The sequence below is a fragment of the Argiope bruennichi genome, chromosome X1, assembly GCF_947563725.1.
Source record: "Argiope bruennichi chromosome X1, qqArgBrue1.1, whole genome shotgun sequence".
Classification (NCBI taxonomy): Eukaryota; Metazoa; Arthropoda; class Arachnida; order Araneae; family Araneidae; genus Argiope; species Argiope bruennichi.
In genome coordinates this window covers 24,974,976-24,990,055 of record NC_079162.1, presented here as the reverse complement: position 1 = coordinate 24,990,055, position 15,080 = coordinate 24,974,976, and the positions used below count along the sequence as shown (strand labels likewise).

The 15,080-nt window shown below is 29.5% G+C and overlaps 1 protein-coding gene across 4 annotated transcripts in view; it reads right to left on the bottom strand.

The window, feature by feature from the left end:
• Positions 1-14,820, bottom strand: part of LOC129958813 (solute carrier family 2, facilitated glucose transporter member 10-like) — a 66,031-nt gene extending 51,211 nt beyond the window's left edge. The window contains exons 1-3 of one of the 4 annotated variants that reach the window (XM_056071504.1): positions 14,510-14,820; positions 9,042-9,198; positions 3,593-3,700 (exon numbers count right to left, since the gene is read on the bottom strand). In XM_056071504.1, the coding sequence (XP_055927479.1) occupies positions 3,593-3,700; positions 9,042-9,093 (160 nt within the window). In that variant the 5' untranslated portion in view covers positions 9,094-9,198; positions 14,510-14,820. Of the gene's footprint in view, positions 1-3,592; positions 3,701-3,789; positions 4,358-4,412; positions 4,759-9,041; positions 9,199-14,509 lie in introns of those variants that run through there. The other 3 variants (XM_056071506.1, XM_056071507.1, XM_056071505.1) reach the window with 3 other exon arrangements.
• Between the last annotated feature and the right edge of the window lie 260 nt (positions 14,821-15,080).

The window sequence follows — 15,080 nt, the reverse complement described above, 5'->3', positions numbered from 1 at the left end:
CATTTATTCCATGATGATAGAATATACATAATTTAATTTAATTAATGGTAGCGCACTGATGTGAACTCAATTATTATTCATATTTCAAGGAGTTATGTGAGAAGTATGCATTGTTGTAGGTGATGCTAATCACGTGCATTTACGATTATACACAAATAATAAAAGTTTCAAATCTAGGTAGCTTAATTTTTTCTTATTACGGTTGTTTATTTTTCTGTTGTTTTTTTCCTGCCTTTCAGCCTGAGTGATTCATATGAATATACGAAATTTATATTTATTGAGATAGATATTTCCGAAGAAATTTCAGATTTATTGAAAAGGATAAATATATAACCTAGAATACTGAAATTCCCTAAGATATTTATGAGGAATCTGAACGCCACTATGATTTGCATATATAAAGTAATTTTTAGTCTCACCTTGGTTTACCGTTTACGTGAAGGTTACTTCACGCAAACATTTTGCGACTATCTATTTTTGATATTCGAAAAGATCGCATGTGGGGATATGCATTCTCAAAAACCTGTACGATTTTAACTTACAACAGAACCTACCAATTTTCATACGAAATTTTTTAAGACTTCTACCATTCGGGTTAAGCTGGGTTGTCCGATTTTTTAATTCAAGATGCCTGGTGAAGCAGCTCCCTTTTCGTTTTAAAATTTGGTTATTTTTTAACCGCCATCCTATATATATTAAAATATGCATTGCATATAGACGACCTATACATTTCGTGTATTAGAAATCCTGAGAATATTTGCAGACATTGGTGAACAAAATTAAACATAAGTTGGATATAAATGGTTTAACATTCCCAACAGTGAAAATATCATGCTTTTTTATAAATAGATATATCTTCATTTTGACCTCGAAATCGCTATAGATGGAAATTCTTTCCTATTTTTTCCCGAAATACCTTCCTATGAATATTTTTGGCAAGAAATTAACAGTTAAACCCTCATTTAACATTTTGCAGTAAGAAGTGCAAAAGATAGTTATGAATATTTGAATGTGCTTGTTGTTACTACCCAGGAAGTGGACAGACTTTTCGTGTTCTGTTGTTGTTGTTGTTTATAATGGCACTTGCCATGGACAAGCTCGCTGACGAGGTCAGTGATTTTAAGCCAAGGGAGCGTCTCTTGTTTTAGTAGCGCCAACTAGGGCCAAGAGTACGTCTTAGCTACTCACGCATCTCACTCGCTTGCACAACCCCTTTTTACAGGGGGGCACATTCACACATCTCACACATAGAACAGATAAAGAACAACCATGCCCGTACCGGGACTCGAACCCCAGGACGCCCAGATCACGGGGAAGACGCGCTACCCCTATGCCAGGACGTCAGCTTACGTTTTCTAGATCTATAAAGCTGCTTTTTTTTGAAAATGGAATATTTCTGAATGATCTAAAGCTATCCCTAAAAAAATAACCTCAAAAAATTAGATCATGCTGGTGTAGAGAATATTATGCTCTAGGGTCTTTTGAAATTTTTCAAGAAAAAGTCCATATATGAATATTGTGAGTCAGAAGATAACCTTGGAAAACAAATGCTATCCTTAAAGTATTACTTAAAAATTGAATTGTACCCGAATGATCCATAACTTAATTTCCAGCTTCATTCTTCGTTATTTCCACATTTTTAACAGACTATGCGCAGTTTCATAAAAGTTAAGTATAAACTAACTGCAATTTCTTTCATGTTCAACATAATTTTCTCCTTGGGCATAATGGAAGATGAATTATCATTTCTATTTAACTATTATTCATTTATGAATTCCGTTACAATGAAATTGGAAACTCTCGTGATCGACCTTATAGAATGTACTGTCAACCAAGTCGTCTTTTGTCTTCAGCCAATTCATAATTGTAATATGTAAATAAAAAAAACTAAGAAATAAGCTTTCTCTGAAAAAAAAAAGAATTTTTCTTTTTATTTATTATGCGCGAGAACAATGCTCAAATACTTGAATAAAACATGCTCACAGGAGCTGCGGGGATCAATCGATGAATCAATCCAAATGTTGTTAAATCATATAGATGCGACATCAAAATAGCTTACAAAGTCATAAATTTTTTCGAAAATCATATAATTATACAAGGTGAGTTGACTGTATTAGGCAGTTGCAGATTTCGTTATGTTATGCACTTCTTCTGAAGTCGGTCGCATTTGAGTTGCCGATTAATTCTTTTACGATGGGATGAGATGGGATTTTATTCAGACAACTGCGGTCATAAGATCTCAAAAGCCTTGCTTTTTGTTCTGAGTATCTTACCGAGTGAATAACTTCAAAGAAATGCGCATAATTCCATGACTCTTTCACCAACATGTACTAAGATATAAAATTTCTGATTTTAAAAGCGTAATACTCATGCCTTTGGGGTTTTGATCTTAGTTTCCATTGGAATAGAAATGTAAAAGCCGAATGCCCTTTAAAAGTTAGGAAAAAATATTTTCTTATTCTAAAATGTTCGAAAAATAAATAAGGCAATTAGAATTTGCACTGAAATCCTTTAAAAATATATATAGGTTTTAAACCACACATTCAAGGTGGACAAAATTCAGTGGGATAATAAAACAAGAACTATTTTTATTCATTTTTATTTTTTAACGTTATTTCTACGCAACTCTTATGAATACTTTAATAATAAAACAATTATTTTTGTTCATTGCAATCACTTCGTAGCTCCTCAAACAATTTTTAAGGACTGGATAAGGGAATTAAGCAATAATGAATTTCAGTTTTGTAATGTTTTGTTTATCAAACTCTGGCAACCGCATAAATAGTTAAATTATTTTTTAACTAAAATAAAATTTAATCTAATAAAAAATAATAAATAATAATAAAATCTAATAAAAAATTCTGACTAATAGAATAGTTACAGCAAATAAAAAACAATAATGTGATTTGTGATTCTAAATTTATGTACTGGGAAATGGCCCTCTAGGTCATGAAAATTCAAGAAAATATAAATAAAATTTATGCTGCTAGCACTCCAGATATTTGAAAATTAACTCTTTATGTCGCTGCCTCTTAACAAAATATGTGATTTTTTTTTTTTTTTTTTTTTTTACATTTCCCAACCAGAATAAAGGTATCCTTTAAATGGTTATTGTTTAAAAAAATTGAATTATTAAATTTTCATTTCTAAGTAGCTTTATGGTTCAAAGCAACAGGTCTTACGCCATTTCTTTCATAATTACGATCAACACTGATGCTCATTCACTTATATTTAAAATCATTTTTTTTTCTTTTAGTTCTGGAATTTTGTGCATTTTCTTGCTCTCGATGGCAATACGTATTTTCAATATATTCAGAACATAATAATCATTCAATAGATTAATTTATCACACTTTGATTCTAAACGAATAGTCCATTCAGTAATGAATTTAGAAACAAGACTTGATTTCAATATCCCGTAATATTTATAACAAATGATTAAGACTTAAAAAATAAAAATTTCAATTTTTTGTGTATTAATAAAAGTGCATTTCCAAAAAGTGCTTTCATTTTAATTTCAATTTCTAAGCATTAAACACAACATTTAAATATAATAAGGAAAAATAAATTCAAAATTAAGAAAGTTTACTTACCAATATCGTATCCAAAAAGAACACCGCCTACAGAGGCGACTATAGCGGCGAAGGTGACATACATTGGCTGGCATCTTTTCTTCTCATACACGTCTGTTTCAGCTTGGGCTGGAAAAGCACAAAAATTTAAATCAGATAATTCCTTATACATATAAAATATTTGTCGACCTATTTATTTATGCAACTTATAACCATACCATGTTTTACTTTGATATATCGAAACATCTCTATTCATAAGAATGAAAATTGTTGAAGCTTTAAGGTGTAAGAACTTTGATCTCGGAAGCGGAGAATTTTGGTTCAAGATTCATTTCACCCATCCAAGATCCACTGAATGAGTAGGTCTGGCAAACGCCTTAATCCGTTCGGGTCAAAGGTCTTCTCGTTGATATGGCATAAAAGTTTGAAAAGTCCACCCATCTAAGATTCGCAATGTGAGTAAGCTTGATAAAAATCTTAATCCGTCAGGTCAAATGTCTTCTTGTTGGTTGGCATGAAAGCTTAGAAAATCCATCCATTCCAGATACGTTTTGTGAGTAGGCCTGGTAAACACTAAATCTGTCAGATAAAATGCCCTCCCTTTGATGTGGTATGCAAATCTGTAATAACTGTACCAGTCAAGTGTCTACCTAGCCCTGAAGAATCCTCAGGCAGGGAAATATCAAAATAAGGCATTAGGCTAAGTTATTTATAAAATTTGTTTTAGTATAATTTGTTCAATATGAATAGTTAAAATATAACACAACAATTAAAAATAAATACGTACGTATATATCTATGTAAATAGAACAGTTTAAAGAAGAAACCAACAATTTACTTACTCCACATTGAAAAATATCAAAGGTTAAGGAATTTAGTTATTCTGCTCTTAATAAGTAAACGAAGTTTCCAAATTAGGCTCTCAATCCATGATTCTGAATTTCAGAAGTGAAGAAATAATCGAAATTGTACTTTTTCAGTTTACTTCATCTTTCAGCATGCTTTTACTGCTGATACTGATATGATAAAAGATCGAGCGAGATGAAAAAGAAAAAAAAATGGAACAGATAAAAGGCGAGAAAGTTTTATGAGTGTCCTATCTTAAGTGCAATATAAGAAAAGATATCAGGAATATATTTTGTATCGTTATATAATGAAATTTCATGGAACATATTATATAGAATTTTCATAAGCAATCCTTTTTCTACATGACACTTTTAAAACTCAGAAACTTTTATAAAACTTAAATGATAAAGTTCTCATTCAATCAAATTTTGAAATAATACGACCGTTATTTTTATGATGTCCTTGGCAAATAAAATTGCACAGCGAAATAAATTATCCTCATAAGTTATCTGTGAAATTTCATTTCGATGCGTAACATGAAAAGCTAAGATAATGCAATTATTTTTCTTCTACAGTTATTCCTCTGTTTAAGTTATAGCGAATTTTTTTATTATATGAAATGAAACATTTAAATATAAGCTACAAAAAAATGCTGCTACGTTGTACTTAAACACTATGAATAAACTACATATTTTAGGTGTTAAAAACATAATATAAATACAAATTTATTTATAGAGATATGAAGCAACAATCAAATGGAGATAAAATGTTTAAAATTAGTGACAGATCATTTGATCGTGTGTTTACACGCAACGACACGATTTACTTAGTTTATGGCGAATGCGTTTTTCATAATTGATATTGCTTACATCATAAATTTATGAAATTTGTGCATACATTATAAGTTTACTGGAAATTACAAAAGTCCTTTTCATACATTTGTTGAACATATTAAATCATAAACATTAGAAATTCTTTGGTTTAAAAAAGTTATATATTTCCATTAATTATTACTGGGGCTTTTGATAATGATACTGCAAAGTTTTCCTTCATTGCAAAATGACATTCACAGATAAACAGTTGATAGAAGATCATGCTATTTTTTGAGAACCAAATATTCCTATTGTTTTATACAAATATTTTTTAAATGCCATTGAATCAATATCTAATTGCAAAATAAGCATGATTGCTGATAGTAATGGAAAAACGAATAAAAATCATCAATCGATTGAAAAAAAGAATTCCAAAAAGGTATCTAAATCAGCATGAATGGTCTCCCCCTTTCCCCCGGCATAAAATTATTGACCTTGAGTAAAGCCCCAAATGCCTTGCATAGCATTAGTGAGCAATAGTTATGAAGTATATAACGTGAATCGACCATTTTTAAGGAATCTATCGTGCGAATATGTATTTTGAACGCTCTTTTGTCGACCGAATTAAACAAAAATTTAACATGGAACTACAGTTTCAATGATAAGAAAACATACCGAACTTCATTAAGTTATTCCGTTTATGAATTATTGGGAAAGTACAGACCAACAGCAAGGTTAACCTTTTGACAGATTTATTTCAAAATTTGAAAGAATATCTATTTTAAAGGATAAACCTGTGTACCAAATTTTATGTACCTAGCCCCTTGTGTTTTAAAGTTATCTGGTTTATTCGTAGACGAACGGCCAGATTTCATGTAAATGGATTTCATTCAAAACTTGATAGATAGCTACATATTTTATCTAGCTCAAACCGTCTTTGAGGTATCAGACTCATAGACAGAAAAATATAGTTCTAAAGTTGTGTTTTTCGAGGTCTGAAATGAGGAAATTCGAAAATCTCAGAATTTTTTGACGATTGCGATACTTCCTCTATGCGAGAAAACAAAAAAAAAATGGTCTTATAATATTTCCAAGATAAAATTTTAAATTCGAAAGTAAAATCAACCATTTAAAAAAATCGCACGGTTGTCAAATTGTCCCGTTCCAACTGAAAATAAAAAGATTAGTGATTCAAAATTTTAATATATATATATATATATATAATTTTCACCGCTTTTTCTCTTGGACTTATGCCCAAAGTAGATTGCTACAGAATTTTATACAAAGAAACACTATTGGCTTAAAAAAGCTAGAATGTCACATCAATAAATGAAACTTATGCATGTTTTAATATGTAAAAGAGAATTTGTAAAAAAAATAGAGAATTTGAAAACTTGATTTAAAGAATCTACAAAAACTTTTAATAATAGTGGTTGCCGATTTTGTATATAATAGGAAATTACAAATAAGGAGAGATGGAGAAATGGAAAAATCAATTCTTAACGATATTGAAATGATACTTAATTGCTAATATTTAAGGAAAAAATTATCTGATAAAAATAAAGCTAGAAACTGAATCTATTCAATATCTTTTTCTCACATTTTTGATAAATCACCAGATGTATCTATAATACATGTATGTTTCTGATTTTTAAAACGACTAATAAATAATTGTTGCTAAAAAACAAGTGTAGGAGCATGGAAACTGTAAAAGAAATCGCCAATATTAACTTGGCAAATAGCACCATTATCATGGAAATCAAGATATGAAATGATAAGAAGATTATCAAACAGAGCATTTTAAAGGAAAAAAATCTAAATTATACCAACATTGCTCAAAAAAGGCTCGGTACTTAAATCTTTAGTACTCCACTAGTACTGGTGACATTGGGTTACATCTGTACTTCAGGGTTAAAACACATATTATAAAAAAATTTTATTTAAATATTATGGACAGAAATGTATTGAAATCGCAATACTCATTTTGGTTGCTAATCAAACTAATTTTGAGGAATTTAACTTCCGAATGCGATCAACAAAGCATTATAAGCATCTAAGTAGTTTTGGTATAGCAAAAGAGAGTTAAATTTAATAATTTGACATATACTCAGAAATCTTGTTTTAAAATTCTAGAATATGATTGCCCATTTTTAAAAGTTGAATGATATAATTGATTTGAAGATAAGCAATTCCATAATAGACACTTTGTTCTCAATTCAGTGTTTGTTTCGTTTATTTTTATTCATCTAAAATATAATGATATAGAAGCAATTAATAAGTTTTTATATAGAACATAATAATTATTACACTAATAAAGGTGTTAACGATGTCTATTAAAATCCAATCAAGTATCGAAATATTTTATCTGTTCGTGGGATATACCTATTGAAGCTGATTTGAAATATGGGAAATCAAAGAAGCCTAGATGTTACTTGAACAAATTTACTGACTTTACTTAAGAAAATATACGACAAATGATTTCTAGAGATTATAATTTTAACACGAGAATGTCTAACCGATGTTTATTAGAATAAATTTCTCAGGAAACTAAGTAAAACAAAAGGTGAGTGCAAAAAAAAAAAAAAATTTGTTATATTCGCGTTTTCGAACAGCACTAAAGGCACTTGGAAAAGGCCTCGCAGTTTTGAGCCGAGGTCAGATAACGAAAAAGATACATGAGCTGGCGTCTCTTCTTCAAGCTTCCGTACTGAAGAAGCATCTGGCCCCAACGCATTTGGCGGGCATCACATCCGCTTTGATGACGGATTTTCGACGGAGTCGGCTTTCGACCCTAGAGTTCATCGGTTTGGAATCAGAGGCTTTACCATCAGGTAACCGCGAGCCGTGAGAAGGCCGAAAATCTAAAACTTTAGAATATTGTATCGCATTATAGCAATTCAAGAGCAGATGTAGAAAAATTGAAATTACCACAGAAGACAGTAATTTGTCATCGATTGACGTTTCCATGTTTCCTTTGATGGGAATCTTATCACAAATTTCCCAACTTTTGACTAAAAAAGCTTTAATTAAAATAATTTATTTAATGCGTAAGTTTGTTTTATTTTTAAATTGAACTCCGGAATGATATACAACTATAAGCGATTTAACGGATGAAATATGACCCATACGTGATCATCTAACTTTATGTAAAATAACTGCAAAACTATCAAAAATTGAATTTGTGGAAAAATTGTAAATGGCATCTTTGCAAAATGACCGATTCAATTTATTCTTTGGTCAAGTCTGAATTTTTAGTAATTTCTCTTTATATCATGTACAGAAAAAAAGCTATACGCAATGTATCGAAGTCCATTTATAATCATTCAATTCTTTGGATCTGCATCTCGCCGATAAAAAAATGGCAACACAGTATAATATAATAAGAAGTTAAACTTGTGTATCACGCTTCATTAGAAACGTTGCTGCTTTTCATTTTATTTAATATTCATAGGCTCTTTGATATACTCGTAAAAAATGCATTAAAACAAATTATTTGTTCATTATTAAGTAAGGAATGAACGTAATAAGAACGAAAAAGTTTTAAAAATACTCTTTATATCTAAAAAAAAAGGTTAAAAATAGTAATTCTATTTCACATTTCTTAAGCAAACATTTGGTTCATTTGATTTACTAGGAATGGTTAGTTTAACCTTTATAAGAAATTTTTACTTCAGCTTATAATTTGGGGGGGGGGAGGGTTGAGATTTTCTTATTACATAAATATTTATTGTATAAAATTTTAAAGTATTCTTGTTGCTCGCCAGAAGTTACAGAAATTCTAATATATTAAATACCCATCATTGATTTACTTACTTGTGAAGTGTAAGCCATACTTTTTGACTCTCGCGCAAATAATTCCAGCCATTAAAAAATATTCATCGGCTCCGATTAGTTTATCTTGTTTATACTTTTCCAATTCGAAGACAAACAATGATTCAGCAGTTCAAGATCCGAAACGAGTCAAATCATCCTAAACAAAGCAAACATATACATAACCTTTGATTTTGGCCAGGTTCGTGGGTCATGTACTCTACTATATGTCATGCCTGCTTTTTAATTGCTTAAAAGGCACTGATAACGCGAAACCTTAGACCAAAAGATGTTTTTAATAAAGCACTAATAGAAAATGCCTGTTTGAAATTCATCTAATACATAAATTTGATTTATCTAAATATTCAAACTTTTAAAAAGTTGTCTTGAAATGAGCTCATGAGGAGAAAAAAATGTAAAGTTATAAACCAAAAATGATTGTAAAGATATATTTTCAATAATTAACAGTTTTAATAAATAATAATTGATGCATAAGCAGTTGGTTATTTTAAAAAACAAGAGAATAGTAATTATAATGTTAAAAATTTATAATTTAAAAAGTAATAATTTTAAACAAGTAATTTTGATAATCAAATAGTATATAGCACTAAAATGCAACAATTGCACATTAAAACTTCAAAATAAACAATACAAATCCCATCTAACTTGCTCAAAGTTTTTTTGGAAAGGTAAAAAATTTTCATTGCTTTTTTAATTGAATATATTGTGCACGTGCGGCAATAAAATCCTCGAGTGAAAAAAAAATTACGTCTACTGAGGAAATAAAGTACGGGTGCCTTTAACTGACGTAAAGGATTCAGAAATAAAAACACTATTTTTAGTTACAACTTCTGAGTAAGCAAAATACATTTAATTTATAAACGACATTTTAACATCATATCCACGGATTAATTAGAATTATGTACTCTCGAATTACCTAAGCTATGCTGTACATGAAAAAAAAAATTAATATGATATAATAAATAATCTGATAACAAAGCACAAAATTTGTAAGTATGGAAATTTAATATAATGAGAATGGTTATTATTTTTTTTTATTTTAAAGATGATTCGCCCCCGAAACGATCCCCTTCTCCGTCACGTGTAGTATTAAAATATTTAACAAGATATTCCAGATCATCAGTTGAATATCGAGCAAGCTAATACCTTTACTGTTTAAAATTTCGGGATTTTTTTTAAAATCAATATCAATGCAAAGAACTAGACAAAACCGAAATATTTTTAACGATGGTAATTGTTATTTATTTATAATACTTTTTACTCACTCCAAATTGTATGGAATAGTTAAGACTTGGATTATATTTATTCTCGAAAGAATATTAACATTTGCGTTGTTATTATCATCTCCAGTAGCAAACTCCATATAATAAATAGAAACATATTAACATTTTTACAGGAATAAGTAGTTAACAACAACAGCTTATCTTAGACATTTCTTATGATTAAGATAATTTGTGATCTCATTTCTTCTACCAGAAAAAAAAAATTTGCAAAAAGAGTATTTTTCTATAATAGAAGGAAACAAAACAAAACAAAATAATTTTCATATTTTGTACAGTTAATTTTTAAAACGCATGAATGCTCAGATTCCAATAAATAAATAAGTCGCAAAAATAACAAAATTGGCGACATTTCTAAAGATTCAGAGTTTCGTGAGGGTAAACTATAACGAAAAAAATTATGCGTTCTATATTCTGTTGCAATGCTATCTGAATTAATGATAAAGCTATAAATTCTTAAAGAATCTTATTTAAATAACTACGATTTCACCTTTTTTTTATAAGGCTCTAAAATTTCTAGACAATAAGATTCTAAAAGGACACTAAGCTTTCAATATTCACATTGTATTCTTTCAAATGCCATCGAAATACACAATTGGTATTCAACCTCACTACTATTTTCAGGCAAAACACATTATACCCCCCCCCTAAAAAACTGATACCTGCTTGGGATCTTGCTCGAATGTCCTTACAAACTTAATGACGGCCAATTACTTTATATAGAAATACAAATTTATTTCTCAGTTGCTTTATAGGTTTCATAAAATTTCGAGACACTAAATCCATTATCCAATTTGTAGAGTAGAAAATGTCGCCTAACACACATTTCTTCAGGAGGAAGATATAGTTGTAGCTTGTAGTTGTAAGATATAGTTGTAGCCTAGCCGCACTGTCTCCATTTTCCCGTCAAAATAAGAATATCCATTTCATATTCTCAGCACACTGATTTCTGCATAAAAGCTATTGTTTTCTATCAAGAATCCTATTAAAGGCGAAATGACTTAATGCATATATTAAATGCAAAGTAATGTAAAATCGGAGCTAAAATATTGATACCAATTAGGAATTGTAATAAAAATTTAAGATGAAGCGTTACAAACCAGGTATATGAAAACTTTATAAGGAATTATAAGCTTAAAGAAAGCTGAGACATTTTTTTAGATATTTTTTTATTTTAATTAAGAATGTTGCCTTAATTCTTCTTAATTATAAAAAAGTAATTAAGATTATCACAGTAATTTTAAATTGCTCTGAGGGACAACTTTGGTTTTTTGGTCTCAAAATTTTGCAGACTGTTACCAAGAAATTGCTTATAAGACATCAAGAAATTCTTAGCCACCAACACATGCTATTCTTTTATTCCAGAAAGTTAGGGGTTTTTTTCCAAAATAAATTATTTTATTCCATGAAAGAAAGTAATCGCTCTGTAATGTGTTGTGAATTTTGTATTATGCGAGTGTAGGTGTGTGAGACCCAGTAAAAAATGACTTGCAACAATATTGTTAAAAAGAAATTTCCATCTAATGTCAATTTTTTTTATATTTATTCAGAAAGAAGTAGTAATGTCGCAATGTCATCGATTATACAGAAATCCTGTACGGATTTTTGAGGAAATTTGAGGCATTTTGCACTAACAATTATGCTTATTGGATAAACTATGTCTCATTTTATTAGATAAGGATTTGATTCTTTTGATAAGTGTTGCCATCTTAATAGTGTGGAATGTTCCTAGACATGACTAGAATACTGCTCAAGATGCTATTTGCTAGCTATCAGAGGACTGATTTTTTTTCTTTCAGCGAATTTTGCATAGACTGAAATAAGTGATAATCTGAAAGTCCCATACATGGAAGGTGGGATAATGTACCCTAATCACGGCACTGTAATAATTTTTTTTAATAATTTTGTAATAATTTTCTCTTTCTGATAATTTTATCATCACGTATTGAGTGATAGAGGATTCGAGGGAATTAAAACGATCAGAAGGATGATTAGAAATTCAACGAATTTTTTATTCATGGGAGAGTAAAACTTTAATGCATCATTTGTGCAACATATGCTTCTTCTTCTCAAATTTGGAGTGACAGAAAAAATAAGGGAAGTTAACTTATGAGCAAGGCGATTAAAAATCCAACGAATTAACTACTCATAGAGAAATAAAACTTTAATAAATCATTTGTGCTTCGGGTCATGTGCAGAAGAAGAAAAAAATTCGGGTTATAGCATTTGTTCCATTTGTAATTGCAAAGTTTAAAAAGTTGAGATTTTTTTAAACTGAAATAAGCAGAAATGTCCTTGATTTAATGAAAAATAAATCGCAGTCATAAATACATTATAAATCGCAGTCAAAATTCAGTTTCATTTAATTATCTATATAAATCTCAATAGTTAATTGAATTCACCGAAACTATTGTTAAAAAGATCGCCTTTCTTATCATCTAAGTTCATTTTTCAATAGCTGTAGCTTCCATAAATTTACGGTTCCTGTTTTTGGACGGACTAGTGGAGCATAAAACAAATTAATACTTACCAGAGGGCAGGTAGTTAATGCTTTTAAATCAATGATATTAATAAAAGTAGTTAAACCATTAATCTTTAACTCAGATGGGGAAAATGCTTTTAAATCGATTATATTAATAAAATTGATTAATTTGTAACTCAGATGGGAGGATCACAATTTCAAGACCTGATTGCATCAAAAATGTACTGAATATGCTGTCCTGGTGCATGCTAATCATTTGAAAGAAAACGTCATCTAACATATGTGCTTGTTTATTTTCATGTTTCTCACGTATACACGCTCTACCCAGAAAGTGTACGACTTATTGAAACCATGGAGGATTTGAAAAATTAGAAAATAGTGATGTGTATTTGGTCCCTTCCACTGGCCGACGTGATCGCTAAACCTATCCTGACTAGATTGTATTTACCGGAGTTTAATGACATTTCTGGGTCACTCGCTTGGGTAGTCTTAAGATGCAAACAACTCCGTAACCGCCTAGAATGATCGTGATTACATGTACCAGCGATGCTAGGCATATATTACAGCTCTTAAACAGAAGTTTAAGTTTTTTTTTTAGGAACACTTTTGAATTTAAAAAATGTATCTTTTGTTAATAATAAAACACAAAATTGTTCATTCACGTACTATTTTTATGTTTGTTTTCTACGTATTAACACATGATGATAATGTTTCCACCCATGTGTTACTCTAATATTTTGAGTCATCTTTTAGCACTGTGTCCCCTCTAGAAATTGGTACATGCTATTACGAAGCACTTCGTACGTTACGACTGATATACAGTACCCAAATATTATCACATATCCAAATAATGTATGATTTGCGCTAACATATTTCAGTACTGATGTATTAAAAATTCACAAATGTATGCAGGAACAGACTGCATAACTTGACATGAATGCAATACCCTGATTTAGAATAATACAAACTGAAATTTGCAAATACTAAATACTTGGGTTAAAATATAAAAACTTTTAATCAAAAATACATAAAATTATTATTTAATAATAACAAATTATTCTATTTTCGCAAAATTGCAAATAAATATTAAACTGTCGTAAATGAAAAAAAATTATTAAGATTAAAAAAATCAAATGTAATATGAAGTCATAGCAAATATTTCTAAAATGATATTTATATTTAAAAAATATCAATCGAGTGAAATAATTTTTAGAATTTTAATTTATATTAAAAAAAATTAATAAACAATAAATATCAATCAGAATTTCAGCATCAATAGCTCTCCTTGTGAACAAAATCTTAATTTATTCATTTATCAATTAATAATCATTTACTTTTATCCAACATTTTTACATTAATTTTTTTTAAACCTTGAGTATGCATTTTACTGTTTTGAACTTCATTTCGATTTTCTATTCAAAATAATATATTTTTGCTTAAAAATCCTATTATCCTTTAAAAAAAGAATTTCATTAAAGAAAAATCCGCTAAACGCAAAATTTACTTGCAAATAATTATTTAAAAATCAAATTCTTTCCCTCTCAAAGTCACTCAAATTTTCAATGTTTTGAGCTTTGTTTATTCAACTTTTATTATTCCAAAAATTGTACTTCTAGCAGAGAGTTAAATCCTTTCCCGCTCTAGAACAAATATTTAAAAAAAGATGATAAAAAAATATGACAACTTACTCTTATCCATCATGACTAGAGAAAATCTCCCGAATCCACTCCTAACTTCTCTTTCTCATAACACGCATCTGCTCACGAGTAAATACTGACACGATTTATAAGGCCATACACTTTATATGCGCAGAAAGCAGTTCACCGTAAAACAATTGGGCATATCTGCGAAACGTTAAAGGATCTATTTTATTTGAGAAATGTTGTTGTATAGAGAATAGGAAGCAGAATAATATCATTTTTAAACTTAAATTATTTTATGGTTCTGGTCATAGTTAATAATAGAAACGTCAGAGAAAATTAACCCACGTGCGAATACAAGAAACAGGTAGAAAGAAATCACACTGGAAAAGATTGCAGCTATTTATATCTAGTGTACATGTATCATAAGGATATTCTAGCAATTTTGGACGAAAAAAATAGTCGTGCTCTTTTTAGCTTATGCAATATAGCATCAGCAAGATATGAAAATTGTGCCGCTGAATTTATGCAAGAAAAAAAGGTTGCGATGATCTTTCCTTGCTTAGAATATTAAATTATCTTATTTTGTCTATGCAGGAAAATTATACTATTTAATTTG